This window comes from Macrobrachium nipponense, chromosome 47 (assembly GCF_015104395.2).
Source record: "Macrobrachium nipponense isolate FS-2020 chromosome 47, ASM1510439v2, whole genome shotgun sequence".
NCBI classification, from domain to species: Eukaryota; Metazoa; Arthropoda; class Malacostraca; order Decapoda; family Palaemonidae; genus Macrobrachium; species Macrobrachium nipponense.
The window spans coordinates 31,555,004-31,582,322 of NC_087222.1; the positions used below are offsets into that span (position 1 = coordinate 31,555,004).

The following is a 27,319-nucleotide window of genomic DNA, read 5'->3' on the forward strand; positions in this document are numbered from 1 at the left end:
ATATACACACATACTTAAATCCACGGTAGAGAGGTTAATGAAATAATGCAACAGGGACTTGGAACAAGTACTATCGCAGTATATCTACATTTTCAAGTTCACACTGAATATAAAAGAAGTTGACAGGCATTTGTATACAGTGTTTCATTTACTACCTTTCTACGTGTTCCTTCGTGCTACATTGAATATACGTATGTAATATATATTAATATATATCTATATATATATATATAGATATATATTATATAAATTATCTCATATATATATATATCTCTACATATATAACATGTATGATATATGTAATAATATATATATATATGAATATTTAATATATCTGTATATAACTATCTCTATAATAATAATATAATCTATATATAATCTATATAAAATATCATATAATAGATATCACATGGTGTCTGTGCGAGCTAGTTTGATTCTATTAAACTAAGCATTGAGGCCTATTCGACCATTCAGTAATTAAGAGAGTGAAAAGGCGTTGGAGAGGTTGAACAGCAAGATGAAGATATCCAGAGAATAAATGAGAGGTTGTGGAGCCAGATGGAAGAAAGAGAATATGGACGGAGGTACAGTAAGACTAAAAAGAGAGTGGAGTTAGGGCTGGAAGGAACACTGGAGGAGAAAACCGGAAATCCCTCAATACCCAGAAAGTGTAGAATGCTAGATGGGGGGACTAAGAGCACTAAGTGTATGAGGGATTGACGTGCTGCTTATGAGCATCTCCTGTAAGTGATAGAAGTGTCTAATTTTGTAGAAATTTTATTGCGAGGTTAGACTGTTAAACTGGGCGTGTGCTAGTGGCAGTTGTGTGGTCCCTCTCTCTGGGGCCACCATCTGTGAAGACCACAATATATATATATATATATATAATATATATATATATATATATATATCAATATATATTAATATGTATAGTATATATATATATTATTAATATATATATATATTATATATATATATATATATATATTATAGTAGGAGCCTAAATTTCCTTAGGTGATGCCTGGGGACGCCGCTGAGCCATCGTGGGTTCTGTTAATCGTCTTAATCCGCTTTATTGTTGCCATAAGGAAGTTGTTGTCTATCGGATCAGAGTCCCAGGCTCTATTGGAAAGGTTGAGCCTATTATCTTGTTGTGTTATTAGTGGAGATTCCAGTAGAGAATTAAGTTTGAATTTTTTATGTTATAATTGACATCAAGCTCATTTCTATATTTCATTTTCTTACTGCGATTAACTTTGATATTTCCCAAACAAATGTAAATTCTAAAAAGTTAACAGCAACCACATGTTTAATCGTAGTAAAACGTTTAGTTTAACATCGCCTGTTTACCATATTATAGATCTTTTTAAATAATCATAATGTTGATGATAATATTATGAAGCCTTTAGAACCTTTTTTCAAATAGGATCTTTTGAACAGAATGGCGGCATCAGGTCAGTTGCTTTTAAGCAATCTTTACAATTCTTCTTAGTACTTTCTTTCAGCTCTCAGCTAGATGACCTCCATAATATTATGGATCAGAGGAAGGACAGGAGTTTTGGATTCTGGATTTTCTCCAGAAGTTTTGCGTTTCCTTTTATAAATATCACAAACACTGGGCAGCGTTTTGCAAATGTTAGCACTCAAGAAAATAGTAGTCATCTATGATCATAAAATCCGGATCTCATATAGTTTGTCCACCTCAGGTGGGGGCCACAGTATGTAGGGGAGACACCCAACCTCCTCCTGCAAATCTGTTTGTCCATCCCGGGATCCAAGACAAGTCGGCTGAACGATGAGATACTTGACAGGCTGTAAGCCATGGAGATGCCTAAATACAGGATATATATGCATCTCATTCATAATTATTATGGTCACTGTTTTGCTTGTTGTTAGGGTAGTGTCTAGTTTAGTCTCTCTCCTCTCTCTCTCTCTCTCTCGAACCCTTTCCCACTGGGTCTATTGTGGTCCGCTTGATCCTGCCAAGGCTAAAGCGTATTCAGAAAAAAGCTCGCTCGCTCGTTTTCGTTTTTTTCTCTAAAAAATATTCTGGCTTAAGCTACAAGGATCCTTTAAGAGCGATTTTTAATTCCTTGTCTGCTTTGCTGAGGCTTCCTGCTACGGCCTTCTGTATCAATTTTGGGAGATGACCCACTGGTCTTTGTGTCGCTTTAGGCTTCTTTGCGTAATTGAGGATGGTGTGACCACTATACCATGGTAGGAAAGTTCGAACAGTCCCCAGACTTGAATTGGAAATTCATATGTTGATCACCCACCCTCCAATCATAAAACATGCCAAATTGCAGCCCTCTAGCCTCACTAGTTTTTATTTTATATAAGGTTAAAGTTAGCCATGATCTTGCGTCTGGCATGGCTATAGGCCCAAACAACACAGGCCACCATCGGCCTGTGGCGGGAAATTTCATACAGTATCATACGCTGTACAGAAAACTCGATTGCACCAAAAAAACTTGGGTGCATTTTTTTACTTGTTTGAGGATAGGTTGCCAGGGTACGATAAATTTACAGGTAAGGAGAAGCTCCAGAATTATGACTTGCTGATGTAAACTTGTATTTCAGTGGTTACAGACGGTTATGGGAGGAGAAGATAGCGGGAGAACGTGACATTACGGCTCCTCTCGGGCAGGAGAGAGAAAGAGAGAGAGAGAAGGGAGTCCAAAAATGAAATTAGGCAAAACCTCTCTTACAATAATAATCATGACATTGTTTACTGAAGACACCAAAATGTACTGAACTATATTGAAATTAGTAACACGATGTAATATATAAGTCTTTGGTCATATTTACAGTGCACAGCGGGAGGTGCACTGCAAACATGACTTAAAAGGTTCTTTGCGACTACTTTGAAGTTTTCTTCCTATTACACCATTCAAAGCTATTAGTGTCAGTTATCCTATCATTACTGAATGTCCTCATAAGTCCCAGCACTTGACTTTTGGTCTCAATTTTATATTCTCTCTCTCTCTCTCTCTCTCTCTCTCTCTCTCTCTCTCTCCTGCCCGAGAGGAACCGTAGTGTCACGTTCTCCCGCTATCTCCTACTCCCATAACCGTCTGTAACCACTGAAATACAAGATTACATCAGCAAGTCATAATTCCAGAGCCTCTCCTTACCTGTAAATTTATCGTACCCTGGCAACCTATCCTTAAATAAGTAAAAAAAAAAAAAATGCACCCAAGTTTCTTTGGTGCAATCGAGTTTTCTGTACAGCGTATGAAACTTTCAGCCACGGCCCGGCAGTGGCCTGTGTTGTTTGGACCTATAGCAGTGCCAGACGCACGATCATGGCTAACTTTAACCTTAAATAAAATAAAAACTAGTGAGGCTAGAGGGCTGCAATTTGGTACGTTTGGTGATTGGAGGGTGGGTGATCAACATACCAATTTGCAGCCCTCTAGCCTCAGCAGTTTTCGAGATCTGAGGGCGGACAGACAAATAGCCAACTTAATAATAGTTCTCTTTTGCAGAAAAACTAAAAGTTAGACTCACTCTTGACCAGATTATCCAAGAGAGGAGGAACAGGTGAACCCACTTATATGAATTTCCAATTCATGTCTGGGTACTGTTCGAACTTTCCTACCATGGTATAGTGGTCACACCATCCTCAACTATGCACAAACGGCTGAAGCGACACAAAGACCAGCGGGTCATCTCCCAAAATTGATACAGAAGGCCGTCGCAGGAAGCCTCAGCAAAGCAGACAAGGAACTAAAAATCGTTCTTAAAAGGATCCTTGTTAAGAGAATAGGAGGGTAGGGAAGACATGACACAGCCACCCACCTCCATGCAAATTGGTTTGTCTGCAACAGGTGGGAGGAATGGGAGGGTAGGGGGAAAACATCCTCCCAAACCTGTTTGTCCACCCTGGGTGGGGGAAGGGTAGGTAAGGGAATGGGAGGATAGGGGAAATATCCTCCCAAACCAACCTGTTTGCCCACCCTGGGTGGGGGTGAAGGGAATGGGAGGGCAGGGGGGAATCATCCTCCTCCCAAACCAACCTATTTGTCCACCCTAGGTGGGGGGAAGGGTAGGTAAAGGAATGGAAGGGTAGAAGAAACATCCTCCCAAACCTGTTTGTCCACCCTGGGTGGGGGAAGGGTAGGTAAGGGAATGGGAGGGTAGTGGAAACATCCTCCCAAACCTGTTTGTCCACCCTGGGTGGTGGGAAAGGGTAGGTAAGGGAATGGAAGGGTAGAAGAAACATCCTCCCAAACCTGTTTGTCCACCCTGGGTGGGGGAAAGGATAGAGAAGGAAATGGGAGGGTGGGGGGAACATCCTCCCAAACGAATGATTAAGGGGAAACGGAGAAACATTTAGGTAAACGACTCCTGAGATGAGAGGGCCAGTGTTAACTTTGGAGGCTTTATCGGTCCCCCGAGGGGAAGAACCCCTTATTGTGTTCAGAGGGCTTCTTCACTGCACCTTCAGATAACCGTCTTTCCCACTTTTTTTTTTTTTCTCTCTCTGTTTGTTTAGAAATAATGGATACTTTTTCCTCGTATGTATTAATTTATTTCTCTTCTTTTTTAATAGTCTTTGGAAGCTTGAATTTTAATTAAATCAGTGGCCCCTTTGGTGGTGGGATTGTTCCATAATGATAATAATAATAATAATAAAATAATAATAATAATCATAATAATAATAATAATAAATAATAAATAATAATATTCTTTGGAAAATTGAATTTTAAATCAATTGCCCATTTGGTGGGGCTGTTCCATATGAATAGGTTTCATGTACTGAATGATTAATAATAATAATAATAATAATAATAATAATTATAATAATAATAATCTGAGAGCACTTGTTTACACGGTTACTCGAATTTTATAGTTTGCCTTCACAATCTACGTGTAAGAATTCATATTTATAAGTCTGACAGTTCATTTTATCGCCATATCAAATTTTCTCGTTCTTATGAAACCATCGTGAAATTTGGCAGGAAAGTCGTTCCCCCCCCTCCCCCCCCCCCCCCCCCCCCCCACCCCCCCCCCCCCCACCCCCCCCCACCACACAGGCCCCTTTGGCTTTGGTCGGCCGAATTTCATGCCACTACGTCACTACCGACTGCCAAGGTTACGAGGTCACAAGTACAGTAAAATTCATCCAAAGCTGTGCATGAATATATTTATAGATTTGATAATTGAGCAAATTACTTCAAGTCCATTTTAGACGCTTATATTTTTCCTTTTGTATGTCACTTCTTAAAGTTTTAAGGCTGGGGTTCCCAACCTGGGGTATATGTATCCCCAGTGGTACATTTGTACTCTTCTGGGGGTACATTGGATCTGAGAGAATAGCCACTACTCTGCTCTGAGATTATACATGACTTTTTTTTATTTACTTATCACCGTTAATATTCTTATGCAATCTACACAAACAGATTTCACACTAAAATTATATCACAATATCATCAATTATCAGGGGTACAAAGGAAGCTATTATGCCCAAGGGGTACATAATAACAAAAAGGGCATCATTGCAACAGTAGATTTAACAATTCGTAATTTTTTTTATTACAGAAGTTCATGAAGAAACAGTAAAACCAAAACTGGTGGAGAGTATCAGAAAAAATTCTAAAATGTTATTAAAACAAGGCATGATCCAACCTCCAGCTTACTCGGGATGCGTGCAAGATTTTCCCCCTCATGCATGAGTTGTAAACATTATTTTCTTATCTTTTAACGTAAATCAAAACATGCTAAAATCCACGGTCAAATAGAATGTTGTTTCACCAACGAAAATAAAAATAAAAATGCTATATTTTATTAGAGATAATTGTTCCGTACTGTTTAACATAAACATTATTTATTTTTCTACGATTTCATTCCGAACAAAAAAAATCATAAATATCCTATCTTAAAATTCCTGTATATTTAACTCAATGCGAAACACCTTTTTCAGACCTTTTTAGGCTTTTCCATAGACCTTTCCTAATCCCACCCCCTAAACACCAAGAACAACAAAGAAGCTTGCAAGCTAACTCCCCGAGTAAGCAATAATCATGAAACCATAAAGAATGTAATGTGCCTCAGATGACAAGGCTGAATTATTAAGGATTCAACAGAATTATTATTATTATTTCAGTAGATGAAATTTATTTATGTGGAACAAGCCGACCAAAGGGCCCACCAACTTGAAATTCTTGAAGCTTCCAAATAATGTGGGTTTCAACCTTCCGCTGCAGACTGCCCACTGCAGCTGGAACTGATCACGATACGGAGCCAGTGATTTTCCATTGCCCTGGGGTAGACGCGAAGCTCCCGCGCGACATCTACTGAGTGGCATACCGCGACACTAACCACTATATATATAAACCAGATTTTGAAAAGTTGTTTCATTTAGGAGCAATGAGTTGTCCAGATATCTGGAACAATCTTAAGTAAATAGAACTTTGCTGCTGACTGTCGTTGGCAACTAAGAAATATGCTATCAAGTCATTCTTATGATTACGGTTGATGTTGATGATTAGTGAATATCATTAATTTTCTGTATTGAATCATGATACTGTGAAACAAGTATCTAAAATCTATATAATCTAAAGAATTAAAAACATCTTCATTCCCGGTTGCCATCACCATCATTTAATAGGAAAGTCAAGAAGAGAAAAATATTATAGATACAGAAAAACAGAGCAAAATATAAAGAACGCATCAAATTCCTTAAATATATAAGAAGAGAGCCAATGAATATTCGCCCCCATTATCGTATGTCCTCTTTCTCTCACGATAAATATTTGGACTGTGTTTACCCTTTCCACCACGTTTGTACCCCATAAGGTTTGCTATTTCCATTATGTGGACTTATCGTATTTCGCTTCCACCCTTTTCTGAATGGAGGGGTAGAGATGTAGCCTTACTATTACTATTATAATGATTATTATATTATCATTGCTGTTGTTGCTGCTGAGGTGTGGAATTCACAATAACCTTTGAAACTGACATATATATATATATATATATATATATATATATATATATACCTATACATAAATTTTGCTTTGAAATTTTCCGTAAAATATTTGTTAACAGTATTATTATGCCTGAATATATTTCAATGTACTTACTATCGCTATTAATATTATTGTTATTTTATGAACAAAAAGAGAGCATTTTGATTATTTATACAAACAAATGAATGCATTTGTCACGTAGTATAACAATATAGCTTTTTCTATGTGCCAACAGGGAAAATGAATAAAGAAAATTATTTATCAGTTTATATATATATATATCTATATATATATATATATATATATATATATATATATACATATTCTGACTCAACTCGGGATCGAATCTGGGTCCACCATTTGTTGGAAGGCAAGGTCACTGCTAACTAATCCACAAAAGTTTATTGAAAAACCTGGGTTCGATCCCATATTGAGTCAGAGGTTTCCTTCTGTCATACACGTGACTGTATTACTTACTTCTATCGTGTATATATATATATATATATATATATATATATATATATATATATATATATATATATATATATGTGTAAAGGTTTCCAAAGTACAAAATGAAAATTGTGATAACTGAAAGGATTCAGCAAATGACAATTTGAATCCAATAAATCTGGTTACAAGGTGGTTCGACCCTTACAAATGTCAAAGGTCACACTACCCACCAACTGTCAACGTCTTCGAATCTAGAATTTAGGCCAAAGGCCAAGCACTGGGCCCTACGAGGTCGTTCAGCGCTGGAAGGGATATTGAGATTAAAAAGGTTTGAAAGGTGTAACAGGATGAAAATCTTTTGCAGTTGCACTGTGGAACAATTGTTAGGAGAGGGTGGGATGTCAGATGGAACAAAGAATATGTAAGGAGGTGCAGTAAAAGGAATTAAAGGGGTTGCAGCTACGGGACGACAGGACGCTGCAATGAACCTTAAGTAATGCCTACAGTGGACGGCATGAGGTGCACTGAGGGCACTATTCCCCCTATGAAGGTTACCATGTTAAAAGTGGGAGAGATAGAAATCGAGGGCCTCTCTGATTCTGTACTACTTTCTTTGCCCTATTCCAGTTTTTATTCCAGTTAATTGGGAAATTACAGTCTTAGTTTTCTGTAAAAGAAAACTATTATAGAAATGTCTTTTTGTCTGTCCGTCGGCACTTCACTGTCTACCCTGATATCTTAAAAACTACTGGGGCTAGAGGGCTGGAAATTGGTATGTTAATCATGCACCCTCCAATCATCAAAAATACCAAATTGCAGCCCTCTAACCTCGCTAGTTTTTATTATATTGAAAGTTAAAGTTAGCCATGAACGTACATCTGGCACCCCTCGCATCATTACTTGACTGCATCTGGGGAATAACTGAGCGCTGCTCGGTCATGGTTGAGTGAGAGTTTCGCACTGCAGCGCATCGAGTCCCATACAGCATTCTGCAGTGTACAGAAAACTCGATTGCTCCGGAGAAACTTCAGCGCATTTTCCACTTGTTTAGTATGGGTGTTAATATCTGTGTTGAGCAATTCTTCTTTTAATTGGTTTGTCAGTTTGTCCAGTGTCAGTCTTAGTACAACCACAAGGTACTTTGCATATAGCACCTTCATCATACTTAAGGTACTGCGAATGACTGAAGGGGTAATTAAGAAAGGGAGGGAAAATCAGACTCTCAGAACTAGAAGTTTAAGTGGCAGAATTATGATGTCATGAATGGATGTATGGAGAGGCATTGTTATGTAGTTTTCACTAATCTTAGGTTTGTTATTCACTTTCAACTGTCACGATTTCCCGTTTGTACTTTGGAACCCTCTTCCTAATATATTACCGGGATAAACTAAGCGTCATTGTTTCTTGTCACACCTCCTTCATGTGGAGTGATTGCTTATAATAATTTCTTCGTGTCTACACACACATATAATATAGATGTACAATTATGTTTAACCCTTTCTATGGCTGTGCTGTTCATTACCCATTTTCTCTGATTTCCTTTCAGGCGTTTTAGGGGCAACTCAACAAAAACACGAACATGGCTCGGCTCCCTCTTCCCCAGCAGTTACCCGGTCAGCTGAGTCGACTCCATCTAAATTTGTGAGTTTTTAAAAGCTGCTTGAAACTATCTCATCTCATCGCTGAAATTATTTACATGCTTTGCATCCTTGTTTCACCTATTCTGTAACTACCATCATCTGTTTTATTTGTTCGCAATTATTTGCTTGGCTCAATCACTTCTATTTTCACCTTTTAGGTATTGCTAGAAGCTCCTTTTCTCAATATACACTCTCTCAGTTCTGGCAAACAATTTAAAACTCGTTCATTAGTTTGAGGGTTCTGTTCACTATCCCTCATGAGCACTGCAGACATCAACATCTCCACTTTTTTCAAGACTCATTTTCTTATCACTGACCTTTGCAAACCCTGTGTACCTTGCTCTTACTTTTTGCATCACTTCATTCATGAAGATATATATATAGCCTAGGGAAACTTTACACTGCCTTATTTTGACTCACCTACATCAAACCAGAATCTGTCTGCTTTTAGAACACATAACTTCAAACGTCTCTCAACCTTAAAACGTCAGCACTATCTGCCGTGCCTCTATGTTGACCCTGGCAAGAGATTTTCTGTATACAAGAATGCTATCTACAGCTTTTAGTTTTCTGTAAAAGAAAAGTATTGTGCCAGCTTTGTCTGTCAGTCCGTCTGCCTCAGATCTGAAAAAATGCTGAGGCTAGAGGCCTGGAAATTGGAATGTTGATCATCCACCCTCCAATCATCAAACATTTCAAATTGCAACCCTCTAGCCTCAGTAGTTTTAATGTCATTTAAGGTTAAAGTTAGCCATGGATTGCGCATCTGCCAGCACTTTCCGGACCCATGGGACACACCCTAGCTCTACCCAATCTGGTGAGCAACTGGACAGCGGCAACTTGTTTCCTTTTGCCTTCAAACTTCTCACATGCGTGTTTCACAACAACACTTGATTCATACAGCAGCCCCTCTCCTGTCTAAACCAAAACTTGCCTTCCTCTATTCAGTCTTCTACTATCTTTTTGATTTCTCAATTAAAACCCTACCATGTATTGTCCCTGGTATAGTAGGTAATGTCAATTTTTTTTAAATGTTTAATTATCTCTATCAGTTTACCTTCTACACAGGAACATTTACCCCTTTCAGGCATTTCTTTGGAACTTTCCCCACATCTTGGTATATTTTGAACACCCTGGGTAGCTAGCTACTCACGCCCACTGCCACCACTTGTGATTCCATCAACGCTCGTGTCTTTTCATTCCTCAGATTCTTAATTTGTCTCCTTAGGTCGGCGTAATCTCTTCCACAACTTACCCACAATTCCTCATCAAACCACTCCCTACCATGTTCTTACTATTATTATTTCAGTAGATGAAATCTATTCACATGGAACAAGTACACCAAAGGGGCCATTGACTTTAAACTCAAGCTTCCAAAGAATATGATGGTTTCAACCTCCCACTGCTAAAGACCCCCACACTGCAGCAGTAACTGATCATGATACAGAGCCAGTGATTTTTCATCGCCCTAGGGGAGACGCAAAGCCGCGACATTCGAGTGGCATACCACGACGCTAACCCACTCTACCAGCGTTACCTGCTGATTGTGAGAGCACGTACTCAAATCATACATACTCTTCTCGTCTATTTCCACCAACCAAGGGCAGACAACGGGTTTGGAAGAGGAGGGTAATAGTCTCCCCTACCTACCCTGGCCCCACCCATGGCGGACAAACTGGTTTGCAGGGGGTGGGTGGCTATGTCATGTCTTCTCCCCAACTGTCACCCAGGGAAGGACAAACAAGATCAGATCATCTCAGATTTTTTTCATCACATCCACACCCATCGCAATCCCAAAGACTGAAGCCTCTTTATTTCATTCTTTCTCATTTGTTTGGCAATATATGTACAGAGTGCAGGAGTGCAAACCCTTACCTTTGCCACTTAGTGACCATCGCACTATGCGAAGTGACAATAAAGCTGTTATTTCTTTTCCCAGCATCGCTTTTGCCCCAGTAAGTTTCCACAACCCTAGTGTACTCCTCTTCTTTTTGGGTACAGTCAGTTTGTATCAGAACCGGTGGACTATAAAGGGCAGTCGTGAACAGACACCCCTAATTTGATAGGCTACTTATGGCTTTGGATGGATTATGGATTATGGAGTTTAGGGCATAGCCCAAGCGCTGGGAAATGTAAGATCATTCAGCGCTGAAATGAAAGTATGGCTAGATGGAAAAATGAGAAATGAAATGAAAATGATAAACTGATGACAATCCTGCGCTTGAACAGGATTGTACATCAGCTAAGGCCATTTTACTCTCCCCCCAGCATTGCGATCATCCAAACTTATGAACGATCGTTTTGGACAGGGGGCCACTTATGGCTTTGAGAGAATGAGGCTCATGTATCATCTATGTGTAATAAAGATTATTCATCTGAAATCATCTTTATTACACATACACACACACTATATATATATATTATATATATATATATATATATATATATATATATATATATTAACTTCATCACTTAACACAATTGTTTTGCGTGTTAATACAATAATAATACAATCAATAACCGGACCTCATTTAAACACATACCAGACGATGAGGACAGATAGTCCTGGAAAGCTTGTGACTTTTCTGGAATAAATATTTCTGCCAGATACCATCCAGTTAAAATGAGGGTCTGTTGAAAATACTTACATAAGTACATATAAGCACATATATGTATGTATATATTCTTGCTAAGCAAGCCTTAGGGACATTACTTGGATTGGTGACCATAAAATAACATCAAACAGCTCCTGTGAACATCCCTGGGGACATGACCAAGTGGCTGGCAAAATAAAGTTCTTAGAATTTAATGAAAATCTTAGAAACTTGCAGATCTGATCTGAGTAGCAATGGATCACAGGCAGGCTCATAAGCCGAAGAATTTTGGGATGCAGTTGCTAGCCTTACCCACCCTGGCACAGACCCATAACACTCAACTAACTATGAATACCAATTCAGAGCTTAGGTGAACAGAGGCGCAACGGGTTAAAATGCGCTTGCATAGCTCCATACATGGTGATCGAACCCGTGCCTTCTCGTTCATGAGGGAGAGTCCAATATTACTTTCGGCACTATTTAAAAGGGGGAATTGTCTCCCCACTTTATTATGATTGTTATTGAAAGATATTGCTGCATCAGATGCATTTAACTTGTAAATAGTCTTCTCTATTTTTCTATAACTGCTATTACAACTATTACAAGTTCAATACAGTTGATGCAGCAATACCGTCCAATATTACTTTCGGCACTATTTAAAAGGGGGAATTGTCTCCCCACTTTATTATGATTGTTATTGAAAGATACTGCCGCATCAGCTGGATTTAACATGTAAATAGTCTTCTCTATTTTTCTAATAACTGCTATTACAACTATTACAAGTTCAATACAGTTGATGCAGCAATACCTTTCCATAATACTTGTTTGAAAGAGGTTCTCTTCAGTATATATATTCATTTATTGATTATTATTTTATTAATTTATTAATTATTATTTATTTATTGATTTTATTATTATTATTATTATTATTATTCAGTAGATGAAATCTATCAATATAGAACAAGCCCACCAAAGGGGCCACTGACTTGAAATTGAGTCTTCCAAAGAATATTAAGGTGTCCATCAGGAAGAAGTCAGAGGAAGTAAAGGGAAATAGAGAAAGAAGAGATCCCATTTATCTATTTATCTTCACTTGAACTTCTGAAGAAGTTCGAACTGTTTGAAAGACAGGAAGTTATGGAAATAACAGAAAACAAATGGATAATAAATCCACGGCCTGGTTGTGGAAGGAAAAGTGTGAGGTGACCTACCAATTGTCATTTTTGCCTCCAATTCAGGATTCCGTTCCACAGTTGGATCAAGTTGAAGGAAGTTTCCTAGAAATTTGTCGAGTTTATCCAAAGCAAAATTGATGGTGTGAGTCTCATGGACCGTGGCTGAGAGTTTCATACAGCATTATACGCCGTACAGAAAACTTCTTTTAAAGTGGGGGACATCAGACAGGAAAAAGAAAATATATAAAAGAAAAAATGCCTATAAAACGGAAAAGGCGTCGACCATGAAGGAAGAACCGAGGAGGTTAATCAAATATTCATCGAGAAGCCAAAAGTAACGTAAACACAATTTCACAGTTCCGTGAAAGCGACCTGTTCGCGCCATCGAAATGAAAGCCATAATATCACATTCCATTTGCATCCGCGATGTGACTCGATGCTTTGTGGACCCAGGGAAGAATTGGGGGGTGGAAGGCCACGAGTTTCCATTGTCACGGAAGGAGGAGGAAGGAGGAGGAGGAGGAGGAGGAGAAAGAAGTGGAATAGAGCTCAGAAACGACGGGTGAAAAATCTTGAACTCGGGGATGGAAGAGCCGTTGCAGAGTTGTTATCTCAAGACTTTCGAGTCGAATGCAGTTTGAGCCGTTGCGAAGACCTGTATCTACTACTACTCTTCACACTTGTAAACAAATGCTGATACTACTGCAAGACTTGCGTTTCGAATTTGGAGCTTAATTTTGTTTGTGCCTTTCCAAAGACCTGTATCTGCCACTACTACTACTACTACTCTCACTTGTAAACAAACGCTGATTCAACTGTACCTATTGAGGATTTCAAATTGGTGCTGAGTTGTAAAATGAAACTGTCTTTATGTACCACTCGGAGACTATGATGGTCTCCTCTGAGTCAGTGATTACAGACTGATCTCTTAGACAGGAAGGTTAATGATATACAGGAAAATAAAACGGGGAAAGATCGGAGAATTCCACACGCTAGAGATGCCTGTATTACCTCACTCTGAAGAAGCACATGTTGCATTGTTTAGAAATTTTACAAAGTACCCAAGTAGGAGTGCCCCAAATTATGGTTATATTGACATTTCCATTTCTTATTGACTTTCAGTTATTCATTCCCTTTAATTCGTGACCCGTTGCTACTCGTATTAGGGATCCCAAGTCTGTTATGAGTTCTATTTGCGCATGAAGTATTTCAATAATTCAGGGTCACACACGCCTGAAATACAGCTATTGCCATGAACAGTTAATTTTCAATTTCCCAGCCAGAGAGAGAGAGAGGAAGGAACGTGTCACCCTACCTGGGATTATTAACCCTAGATTCGTTAATTATTTCGAGAGGGGACTGAGCCCTCTAATCAAAGCATAAATAAGTGTGATCCATCACGTTTGTTGATCGACGCTAATCCACTGGCTGTGATCCTGCATGCAGGGTAATCGCCTATTTAATTACTCGCTATTTTCAACGAGCGGTCCTGTAACAATTTTCCTAAATCATTTTCAATCAATACAGGCTAAAAACTGTTTGTAGTTAACACTGTAATCATATAAAGTAGTTTTTTTCGGTGGTCCAGTGGTTAGAACGCACGCCACGTCAATAAGAAATCTCGGGTTCGATTCCCGAGCGAGTCGGAAGCCAAAAGTTGTGTAAATACCTTTACATTTGCACTGACCTTTGCAGTGGATCATGCAACCGGTAGTTAGTTGACCCTAACAGGTCGCAGACAGGTTTGATAAGGTCATGAAGCTGGTATCATCATCCTAAAAGGGACAAATCACCTTGTATTTTCCAAGTTTCTCGGCTACCGATTCCGTAGTCCCGAGTTCAATTCCCCGCTCTGCCACCGTGGAATTAGAGGAGTTTGTTTCTGGTGACTAGAAATTAATTTCTCGATGTAATGTGGTTCGGATCCCTCAATAAGCTGTAGGTCCCGTTGCTAGGTAACCAATAGGTTCCTAGCCACGTGAAAATATCTAATCCTTGTGCCAGCCCTTTATAGGAGAGCTGTTCATCAGCTCAGTGGTCTGGTTAAACTAAGATATACTTTTTTGTTTGTTTTGTTTGTATGGTGCTTTTACGTTGCATTGGAACCAGCGGTTATTCAGCAACGGGACCAACGGCTTTATACGTGACTTCCGAACCACGTCGAGAGTGAACTTCTATCACCAGAAATACACATCTCTCACTCCTCAATGGAATGGCCGAGAATCGAACCCACGACCACCGAGGTGGGACGTTAATACCATACCAACCACGCCGCTGAGGCGCTAATATACTTTTTTAACCTTGTATTTTAATGATTTGTTTAAATTTTTACATATGTCATCATCAATTTATTCTTCTTGTCTTTCAGTATTTCTTATTATCGTTTGTAAGTTCTTTCAATTGTACACCATATTGTTTGGAATCTTGAGGTTAAGTATACCTTAGTTTAACCAAACCACTGAGCTGATTAAGAGCTCTCCTAAAAAGGGCTGGCTCGAAGGATTAGATTTTTATTGCTGTTGTCAGGAACCAACTGGTTACTTAGCAACGCGACCTACAGCTCATTGTGGGATCCGAACCACATCATATCGAGAAATGAATTTCTAATCACCAGAAATACATTCCGCTGATTCCACGCTGGCTGCAGCTGGGAGCGAACTCTGGCTATCAGATCAGTAGGCGAGGACGCAACCGACTCGTCCAGCAAGGAAATGAAAGCTTAAATTTCAAGTGAGTGGCATCTGAAGGTTTATCTCTGGATAATAATAATAATAATAATAATTTTGTTGAACCAAGGAACCCTTGTAATACTGAGAATTAAAATATAGTGATAAAAATATTTATGTACAGGGTTAACAAGGCGTTATCCGACCTCCAACTTACTCGGGACACATGCAAGGTTTTCTCCTCACGCATAAGTTGTAAACATTATATTTTTAACATGACGTAAATTAAAACGTGCTAAAATCTGCGGTCAAACAGAGCGTTGTTTCACCAACGAAGATTAAAATAAATACAATATAGTTTATTAGAAATAATTGTTCTGTACTGTTTAACATGAGCATTATTGATCTTTTTACATTTTTACTCTAATAAATAAATCACAAATATTCTATCCTAAAATTCCTGCATCGTTGATTCAATTTGAAACACTTTTTTTCAAAACCATTTAGGCTTTTCCATAGACCTATCCTACCCCCAACAAGCACAGCAATAACAACAAAGCAGCCTGTAGGCTTACTCACCGAGTAAGCGAAAATGATACAATTTTGGTTTTTAGGGTGACCTGTGACCTTGAAAAGGGTTTAAAAGAAAAAAAAAGGCTACTTTAGACATGGGATCAAATTCCGAAGACCATCGACCTGTAAACATCAGCTTTTTTTAAGATCTAAAAGTAAAATCTAGGATAATTGTTCACTCCTGTCATGTTGAAAAGCAGTTCAATGTAAAAAACATTGCCGAATGATGCTAGACAGAGACAATAAAGGATACTTAGAGACCACAATCCCCCTCCGAGGTTTCATGGGCATTTTCGCTTACTCAGGGAGTAAGCCTACAAACTACTTTGCTGTTGTTGTTATTGTTGGCAGGGAGGGGGCTAGGAAAGGTCTATGGAAGAGCCTAATAAGGTCTGAAGAAGGTGTTTCGCGTCGAGTTAAAGAGACAGGAATTTTAGGAGAGGGTATTTATGATTTATTTATTAGAATGAAAATGTAAAAGTTAAATAATGTGCACAAAAAATAGGACATAACAAATAGCATATCTATTTTATTTTTCGTTGGTGAAACAGCGCCCTGTTTGACCGTATACTTCCGCACGTTTTAATGGAAAACAAAATAAATTGAAACAATGATCTTGTTGGTGGAATACTGAGTTTAGGCCAAAGGTTCATGGGACCTATGAGGTCACTCAATGCTGGAAAACCTAAAAGCAGCTGAAGCACTGTGAAATAACCATTAGGATAGAGTGGATAGCAAGACGGAAGAAATGTAATATGGATGGAGGTGCAGTAAAAGGAAGTCTTGTCGGTAGCATTGACAAGAATAGCATTAAATTACAATAATCATCACAATACCACCAGGCACAATATCAAATCAAATTAAAATAATAATCCTACAATACTATAATGGGCATTATGTCTGTCCGTCCGTCTGTCATTCAATCACGGCCAAACGGCTGGTCCGATGGGGATGAAACTTGGCAGTGTTATAGTGGGGACCCTTAAGATGGTTTATAATGGGGTTTCATCCTACCTCCCCGCAACCCTCCAAAGGGGGTCGGGGTAAGAAGGGATTCCCTGAATCGGAGCTGGTTCTGCCCGTAGACTTCGTTACTTTACGAATTTATCATACATAATAGTTAAAAAAACTAGCGAGTCATTTCCATGAAGCAGCAGATGAAGATGCTGTTAGTAAGGATTGGTAAATTGTCAGTCATAATTATAAGAACCACAAGTTCTTTATGGCTTCGAGATGTCTAATAAACAAACTGAACGGGACCAGAATAGCCTCGCAACGACCACAAACCCACCTCCGTTATAAATCAGCAAACCTCTTGGGATGATTCGGGTCAGAAACTGTTCCTCTTCTCAACTTTTGCGTCATGGATTCCTCCTCCTAGGTCCTCTTACTCTCGGGACCTGGGCTACGTATGTTGTTGCCCCTCTCAGTGTCCTGTGACGATTTTATGTTTTAATAGTGTGGCCAGAATATTCTCTCTCTCTCTCTCTCTCTCTCTCTCTCTCTCTCTCTTCTCTCTCTTATATTATTAATATTATTCAGTAGATGAAACCTATTCATATGGAACAAGCCCACCACCAAAGGGGCCACTGACTTGGAATTGAAGCTTCCAAAGAATATCAAGGTGTTCATTTGGAAGAAGTAAGAGGAAGTAAAGGGAAAACAAGAAAGAAGAGATACCACATATTTAAAAAGAATACATTAATAAATACATGAAAATATATTAAAATGGAAGAAATACAGTAGTAGGGGTAGTAATGCATTGCATTTTCGTTTGAACTTCTCAAGTTTCAAGGCAACTGCATGACATCCTCTGCAGGGAGGCTGTTGCACAGTCAAACAGTGTGAGGAAGAATAAAGGACCTCAGTACATCTATCTACCTGTCAATCTGTCGCTATGTACGTTTTTTTTCCCTTTTTCGTGATTTTCCATATTCCAGAATGCCAACATTTTAAAAGATTTTCATTTTTACTCCATTTTCTTTTCTCTCTCTCCTCCTTCCACCACCTGGTTTCCCGTAACGTGATAGGTCTAGTCTTTTAAACAATTTGCTTTTGACCCCCCGTGGCAGACATTCCAATACCCTTTCGACAGGATGTTCACACTGGCTGTAACTTCTCTCTCTCTGTCTCTGTCTCTGTCTCTCTCTCTCTCTCTCTCTCTGTCTCTCTCTCTCTCTCACTTCGAAGAACGTAATCCACTTCTGCTGTTTTTAGATTCACCATTTACTTGCTACCATTTCGACATGCCCGACTGTTCTCTAGTTAAACCTACACGTCCGCTGTTTTGTTTTGTCGAAATCTCAGCCAACGTTTCGACGATCTTGCTTCGCCATTATTCAATAAACCAAATTTGAAATCATTGTGCTTATCCCATTCGAATTGTGCTGCGAGAGCCACTTCGGCCCATACAGGCCCCAATCACTGCAGTTTTGATTAATATTGAACAAATTTGGTAAGTGCCTCAGTGGCGTGATCGGTATGGTCTTGACCTGCCACCTCGATGGGCGTGAGCTCCATTCTCGGCCATTCCATTGAGGGTTCAGAGATGTGTATTTCTGGTGATAGAAGTTCACTCTCGACGTGGTTCAGAAGTCACGTAAAGCCGTTGGTCCCCGTTGCTGAATAACCGTTGGTTCCATGCAATGTAAAATCACCATGCAAACAAACAAACAAACAAATTAGGCAACTCTAGGAACCACAACCCTCTGATCCTCAAAGGATAATGGCTACATCTTGGTATCAAGTCAAATCGAGTGGCAACCCGTGACATGTCTTGTCCACAAAGTGGTGGAAGTGGAGATGAAGTCAGAGTGAAAAGCTTGCTTTCTTTCCCTCAGTGCTTGAGGTAAAGGACTTTTTCATCAGTACCATAGTATGTACCTTTCTCTTACTAAACATATTATTATGCAGTTCTTAGTTTTTGCATTGCAACCACTTCCACGCTGGACGAGTGGTTTTCGAGCTCGGCTGCCAGTCCGGTGGTCCGAAGTTCGATTCCCTGCTCTGCCAACGTGGAATCAGAGGAATTTATTCTGGTGATAAAAATTCATTTCTCAATATAGTGTGGTTCGGATCCCACAATAAACTGTAGGTCCCGTTGCTAGGTGACCAATTGGTTCCTAGCCACGTAAAAATATCTAATCCTTCGGGCCAGCCCTAGGAGAGCTGTTAACCGGCTCAGTGGTCTGGTTAAACTGAGATATACTTAGCTTTGCATCGCAACCACACCCACTGCAGTCCCAAAACTGAAGCTTTTTTATTTCATTGTTTCTCCTTTGTTTTGCAATATATGTACAAAGTACAGGAAGGCAAACCCTCTTACCTTTGCCACGTTGACCATAGCACCGTGCAAAATGACGAGGAAGCTGTAATTTCTCTTCCTAGCATCATACATGAGTAAAAGTGTGGCACTTCTGGCCTCAGGAGAAAAGCCTCATTAAGTTTACACAAACCTTTACAGGGTACTGTGTAGGGTCTATTCTAGAAGGTCATTCACATTTATAAAAGCAACGGGACGTCCAAAAAATATGACCTTCTTGTTTTTAAAGCCCTGTCTACACTAGCGGGCATGCCCGTCGGGCACTTCCTGCTGTTTGTAATTTCTCTCGCTTCTGAAGCAGTGTTACCACACACTTGCATCATTCTGGCTCCATACTCGGTCGGTCAGTGCAGTTCGTTTTACAGTGGAACTGGTAATGGGAACAGTGTTTGCCCGTCAGGCAGTGCCCACTAATGTGGACAGGGCTTAAGATTCTCTGCCCGGAGTTTCAAGTTCTTAGAAATGTTGCCCTGAAGTAACATTGCGGGTCTCGATTTATCCATACGAGGACAAAGATCCCCTTTGGGACAGCTGGGATTCGATCCTGTGCGATGGTCAATTTGTCCCCCAGAAAAGTCAAATTCATTGGTGTAAAATCCTTAACCGTTATGTTAGAGAACTGTCAGAAATCGACACGCATGGAATGAACAGGCGAGTCTTAATGCCACTAGCAAGATCTATCTGTTCAGGGTAATTTTACTGAAAGTTTGTCTTCCTGGATTGCAATAAGTGATTAAATTTTGGAAGAGGTGTGAAAATAACCTTGGAAGGTTATGAAAAAAAATGCCCATCAAGCCTTGGAGGGAGATTGTAGTCTCTAAGTGTCCTTTACTGTCTCTATCTGATATCATTCGGCAATGTTTTATCTTGAACTGTTTTCCAAGATGACAAGAGTGAGCAATTATTGTAGATTTGACTTTTAGATCTAAAAAGCTGATGTTTGCAGGTCCCTGGTCTTCAGAATTCGAGCCTATGTCTGAAGTAGCGTCGTCATCACCATTTTTTTTTGGAGGGGGGGCGTGACTTACTTTTCAAGGTCACAGGTCGCTCTAAAAGCCATAATTTTATCATTTTCCCTCTGGATTTCATTGGCGCGTGAAGGCAATGTGGTGGAACCCTACAAGGGAGAGGGACGGATGTAAATTCGCTGGCAGGTAATTAACAGCCGTGTCATTTCTAAATCTCCAACATCTACTACGCCACAGATTAGAATATTCCAAGTCCTAGAGTCTGAGGGCATTACACAAATCTGCCTGCTGATAGTTTCATCTGCTTTGTTATCCTTGACACACTCAGCTTCTCTGATCCTGTTCTTGGACAGACCCAGGTCCCCCCAGCTGGTTATGGGTTATATATTATTGTTATTCAGTAGATGAACCCTGTTCATATGGAACAAGACCACCAAAGGGGCCAATGACTTGAAATTGAAGCTCCTAAAGAATATGGCGTCCATTAGGAAGAAGTAAGAGAAGGCAAAGGGAAATGCAGAAAGAAGAAAGTCCCACTTATTACAATATGAACAAATAAATAAATGAATGAATATAACAAGAATGTATTAAAATGCATGAAAAATGAACATTTGTAGAGACAGTAATCAAGAGGAATGGCTGGTTTTTTATCAAGGGACCTTGGACTAGTATCTCCTCTTTGGAAGTAGTCTATTCGCATCTATCTGTAGATATTGATCTTATGGCACTTCCTAGAAATTTGTGCATTAGGAAAATTAAGTATTCTGCTTGAATTACATTCTCTCTCTCTCTCTCTCTCTCTCTCTCTCTCTCTCTCTCCTCTCTCTCTCTCTCTTAATGCAAGTGCAACGGTCTAGAATAAGTCATACCCTAACCTAGTGTCAGTATTCTTCAACGAAAGTTTCTCTCTCTCTCTCTCTCTCTCTCTCTCTCTCTCCTGTAAACACACCACCTTCCCCTTCCATTCCTGGACAACACATTGCAAGCATTTCCCCAAGCAAGCAGTAATTGAGCGAATGCACCATCGTCTGGAACGAAAACAAACCGCCACCGATATGAAGTCGTTTACCTAACTTGCAGTCGGCGCCACCTTGGGAGAACTGTCTTTCCTTTCGATAATTTGGCAACGGGGAAATCGTCTCGTCAGTCAAGACCACCAACTGTTGGCTCATTTCCTTCCGAGGTTTTCTCGGTTTCACTGCTGTAAATAAGAGGAAAATTTCCCTGTTAAAAAAAATAACACGTTTCTGTCCAGAGTATAATGCTGTATGAAACTCTCAGCCACGGCGTATTGGCACCTATAGCGGTGCCAGATGCACGTTCATGGCTAACTTTAACCTTAAATGAAATAAAAACTACTGAGGCTAGAAGGCTGCGATTTGATACGTTTGATGGTTGGAGGGTGGATGATCAGTATACCAATTTGCAGCCCTCTAGCCTCATTGGTCTTTAAGATCTGAGGGCGGACAGAAAAAGTGCGGACGGACAGACAAATGGCCATCTGCATAGTAGTTTTCTTTTACAGAAAACCTACAAAAGAATATGCTATGACACAATTCTTTCTTTCTCACACTGCTAGATTCATGAGCCTTGATGTGACATAGACTCTAAACATCAGAATTATCCACCTTGGCTGTGAACCGTCGCAGTTGACTAACCTCCAGGTACATGTCACTGGATGAGTCCGCCTAGACAATTTGGATTTTGCAGAAACAATGAGCATCCTTAGTCCTAGATTGGTCAACACAAGTGCACACAAAGGCAGCGTGGTTGACAACATGACTGCAGTGGTTTTCAACCAGGGAGGAGGAATTTCAGAGTATCTGGGGGGTTGGGGGAATTGTGCCCACAGATTGGCAGACTCAAACTGGCTCCAGGACCACACAAAATACAGCATTCTCTCTGCTAGCTTCTGTGTTTGTGTTAGTATTTTGTTGCATATTATTTGGAAATACATCTTTTGAGGCAGACAAGTTTGGAAAGGGCCAAATAAGGCTGTGCGTACGACCTAAACTCTAGAGCATACCCCTGCCGTGCCAGGCTCTTTAACCTCCATCATTACAGAGCATGACACCTTAAGTGAGCGCAGTATGTATGTTTGTTTGGTGTTTTTACGTTGCATGGAACCAGTGGTTATTCAGCAACGGGACCAACGGCTTTACGCGACTTCCGAACCACGTCGAGAGTGAGCTTCTATCACCAGAAATACATATCTCTAACCCCTCAGTGGAATGCCCCCGAGGAGGTGGCAGGCCAAGACCATACCGATGACACCACTGAGGTGCTTGCAGCATGTATGTGAGAGTGCGTGCGCGCGATAAACCCGCACCAACGCGCGCAAACCCAGACGCGCCAAGCAGCGTTGAGGCATGAGAACCCACACTCGCATACGTTAGCCAAACCACGTTAGTCTCCCAATGTTCCTTCATTAGGGAGCAAGACACATCAAAGGGGACTTTCTACTCGCCTTTCGCCTTCCCATTCTTGGTGGAATTTGCGAGTGATTACGAGATCCAATTGCTCACTTCTCCTCTTCTTTGTGGGGGGATCAGGAAGGTCACTTTCCTCCTCTCTTGGTGTGTGGATGCGCGGCCGGGAGGATTCCTTGCGCTTAGTGATGTTTCATTTTTTTTTTCTTCTCGAGGAGTCAGCCTACGAACTATTTTGTTGTTTTATTTGTTATTGTGTTGTTGTTGTTGTATTTGGGGGGTAGGTAAGTCTAAAAATGCCTGAAAAAGGTGTCTCGTGTTGAGTTAAAGATACAGGAATTTTAGTATAAGGTATTTTTGATTTTTTTATTAGAATGAAAATCTAAAGAATAAATAATGTTTATGTTAAACATTACAGAACAATTATTTCTAATAAAATATAGCTTATTTATTTCAATTGTCGTTGGTGAAACAATGCTCTATTTGACCGCAGATTTCAGCACGTTTTAATTTACGTTAAGTTACGAATATGATGTTTACAACTTCTGCATGTGAGGGGAAATCTGGAGGTCGGATCACGCCTTGCCGCTTCTTCTCGAGGAGTCACGGTGGTAAATTCTACCTTTTCCAAATGAATATAATATGTTATCGACAGATGCGAGATTAAACCGGAATAATTTAATCATTTTTATTCCTATCTCAATCATGAATCATTACAACTGAGAGTTTTGCTTCTTTTTATATTTATTACTTTATAACCTACATTTGCGCACCGGTCGGGATAGAATAAACCCGGTTCCAGGTTGAATATAAGGGGTAGGAGGCATAATGACGCCATCCTAGAAGTAAAAAAGAATGCGAGAAGAAGGGCATCCCTCCTTGCTGCTTTTATGAACACGTCGGGCATCCGTTCCCAAGCTTTGGAATACTGTTCCTCCTTCCGTGTTCCCTGACTATTAATCTTGCAATTTCCCATTCTCCTTGTCTTCCAGCCTGGCCTACATAAACGCCTTAGGGCAATTATGTATAAAAATTCATTTCTGGCCTGATAAGCGAGATGTGGTCGTTACTAGACCTCCCGTGACCTGTAGTTCCTCACTGGACGAGTGGGTCCCGTACTAGACTATCAACCTGGTAGCCCGAGTTCGCTTCCCGCTGCCGCCAATGCGGAAGCAGAGGAATTTATTTTTGGTGATTCGAAATTCCTTTCTCGATGTGGTTCGGATCCTACAATAAGCTGTAGGTCCCGCTGCTAAGTAACAACAACTGTAGAATATTTTGATTCGAAATCACAAATCGTGATCTACTTCAAGAGGCCATTGGCGTACCCAACAGAAATCCCAACACCCTATCAAACCAGAGAGAGAGAGAGAGAGAGAGAGAGAGAGAGAGAGAGAGAGAGAGCACTGAAACTCATCTCGGGTCTCAAGCGTCCGCCATTCCTAGACGCTGATATAATCCCCGGAGCATCTCTCGCCTCCTGACAGCTAATGAGGAATCTAATATTGCATCATTCCAGATAACGAGGAGAAAGAGGCTGTAACGAGCTTGACTGAACAACAATATTGCTTCGAAACTTAGAGAATTTCCTCCCTCTCGGGACCATTTTTGGGAGGGGGGGAGGAGGCCAGGCTCTATCCCTACGCTCGTGAGAGAGAGAGAGAGAGAGAGAGACAGAGAGAGAGAGACAGAGAGAGACTGGGGTAGGAGGGAGAGGAAGGGAAATTTTTCTACATGAGCCCATTGGTAGACTACCAGAGATTACTCAGTGTAAATAAATATATATATATATATATATATATATATATATATATATATATATATATATATATATATATATATATACATATATGTGTGTGTGTGTGTGTGTGTGTGTGTGTGTGTGTTGTGTGTGTAATTATTATTATTATTATTCGAAGATGGAGCCTATTCATATAGAACAAGCCCACCACCAAGGGGCCACTGACTTGAAATTGAAGCTTCCAAAGAATATTAAGGTGTCCATCAGGAAGAAGTAAGAGGAAGTAAAGGGAAATGCAGAAAGAAGAGATCCAACTTATTAAAAAAAGAAAAGAATGAATTAATAAATCAATAAATAGATAAGACAGTATTAAAATGCATTGCGTTTTCGCTCGAACTTCTGAATTCCAAGTGTCATTCCTAAGAATTCTGTACTTGAGACCACGTTAATCAGGAATTGCCCTCTACAGAAGAATGGTTGCAGACAGGAGATCCCTTGCAATCATTGTAATCAAAAGTACGAGGGACAGAGTGACAATGATCTCGGAACAATTGGAACAATGCTAAAGAGATCGTGAAAAAAATGACATTAATGAATCATGTGTCATGATTGATTGTGTGTGTATTATATCTGGCGTCACAACATCTGGGTAATTGACACCGAACCATCATGTGTCATGAAGAAACAAGTACGAAATGAGCTGAAGTGTCTTCGGCGCAATCGAGTTTTCTCTACGGCGTGTAATCAAGACCACCCAAAATAGTTCTAGCTTCCAGTGGTCTCAGTTGATTGCCTGTCTTACATCGTTGCCAGACGAACGGTTAAGGCTAACTTGAACCTTGAATAAGATAAAAACTACTGAGGAGGCTAGAGGGCTGCAATTTGGTATATTTGGTGACTGGAGGGTGGATGATCAACATACCAATTTGCAGCCCTCTAGCTTCAGTCGTTTTAAAGATCTGAGGGCGGACGGACAGACAAGAAGCCATCTCAATAGATTTCTTTTACAGACAACTAAAATCGCATTGATTTGATTCAACAGCAGCCCAGGATGCACAAACTGGACGAACTACTTCTGAATAACATTTCTAGACAATTAGTTTTAAAATAGTTGTATGGTAGTTTTTATGTTGATGTACTGCTGCCACAGAAGTGACTCTGTGACATAGGAGGAGGAGGAGGAGGAGGAATAAAGACCAAGAAATCGCTCAAAGGCTCATCTGCTCCTTTCATTCCTTCCTCTACCTCTACGACTGCACAAAATATCGCAAGTTTTAGCCAGAGATAGTCAGTAAGTCTTTGTATATAAATATGAATATATACATATGCGTATAAAATATATATCATATAAAAAAATAACAAGGTATCTATATATATATAATATATATATAATATATATTATATATATATATATATATATATATATATATATATATATATATATATAATGTGTCTTTATACATTATACATATGTGCGTGAGTATTAACCATGAAGGGGACAGATACCATTTCTCAAAACGGTCGATTCCCGAAACAAACCGAAAAATAAACGAGAGCTACGCTACGTACCCCCCAAAAACACACGACCGGAGAGGCGACACATCGCAAACTACATAAAAAAAACCAGCGACGACAAATGAGGAAAGGGTCGGAACCGAAGGGAAAACACAGAATTAAACGGACGCTTCCGGACGAGGCTTTGAAGTCTCCCCCGATCCGAAGGGCCTCGACTGGAGTTGGCAGCCTTCCAGAGTAAGTCAGAAGGTCGCGAGGACGACATCATGCAGTGCGAGGATCATCAAGGACGTTTCCAGGGATGATAAGGCCGCCGAGGAGGAGGATGATGGAGTCGCTCGCGAGGATTATTCCAGTCTTAGGATGAAGTGGCGTCCGGATTCCAGAATCCAGAGTTTTCCTATCTGGGGAATCTGGAAACCCTTATCTTGACCAAGCCCGGAAATGAAAAGAAGGGGTAACGTTAAATTATGTCTAAAGAGATAAACTTAAGACTTCGCTTTCATCAGAGGAAATCTGTTTTGGAGAGCCTAGTCACCCCACCTCTCCTAAACGCCCCCCCCCACCCCCCCCTCTGGTTTTTAAAATAAAACCCACACAGATTTACTCTCCTGGTGCCATTAAAAAGCCTTAAAATCCAGTTGAAGAATAAATGAAGAAATTTTGTTCACACTAGGGAGGGATTCGAACCCATGCAAGACGGTTGTTAACGTACAGTCCTCTGCTAACTCACCTCTTTTATTCATTCGTTTCTCATTGGTGATATATATATATATATATATATATATATATATATATATATATATATATATATATATATATATATATATATATATATATATATGTGTGTGTGTGTGTGTGTGTGTGTGTGTATGTGTGTGTATAAATGGAATAGAAGGACACCCTCGTTACCCAATAGCTGTAACAACCAAAAAGCCTATAATGACGCCTGTTGTGGAGGACAATGGCTCCCAAAAAACTAAATTATCTCCAATTAAGATTTGGTCGAATTAGCAATGTTTGTTTGTCTGTTCGATTCTCATTTGTTCCCTCGTTCCAGGAGTCACAAGGTCCATTAATTCCGTTGTCGTCCAGTTCATCATACGCGAATAATTATCCCATTTGTCTTTTGGTGAGTGGCGGAGAGGGACAACCCCCCCCATAACCCCCTCCTCCCGAGCTCCAAACCCCCAGGGACTGACTGACGCGTCCCTCAAAAATGTATAACCTGCGGCGGCGAACTTTAATTTGGCTTTTAAATTGAAATCTTAA

At 40.0% G+C, this 27,319-nt stretch overlaps 1 protein-coding gene across 1 annotated transcript in view; it reads left to right on the forward strand.

Annotated features, from left to right (window-relative positions):
- LOC135204841 (ras GTPase-activating protein raskol-like) overlaps nucleotides 1–27,319 on the forward strand; it is a gene marked incomplete at its 3' end in the record, with an annotated part of 167,669 nt that overhangs the window by 51,911 nt on the left and 88,439 nt on the right. The window contains 1 exon segment of the mRNA XM_064235049.1: nucleotides 8,971–9,065. Within this exon segment, the coding sequence (XP_064091119.1) occupies nucleotides 8,971–9,065 (95 nt within the window).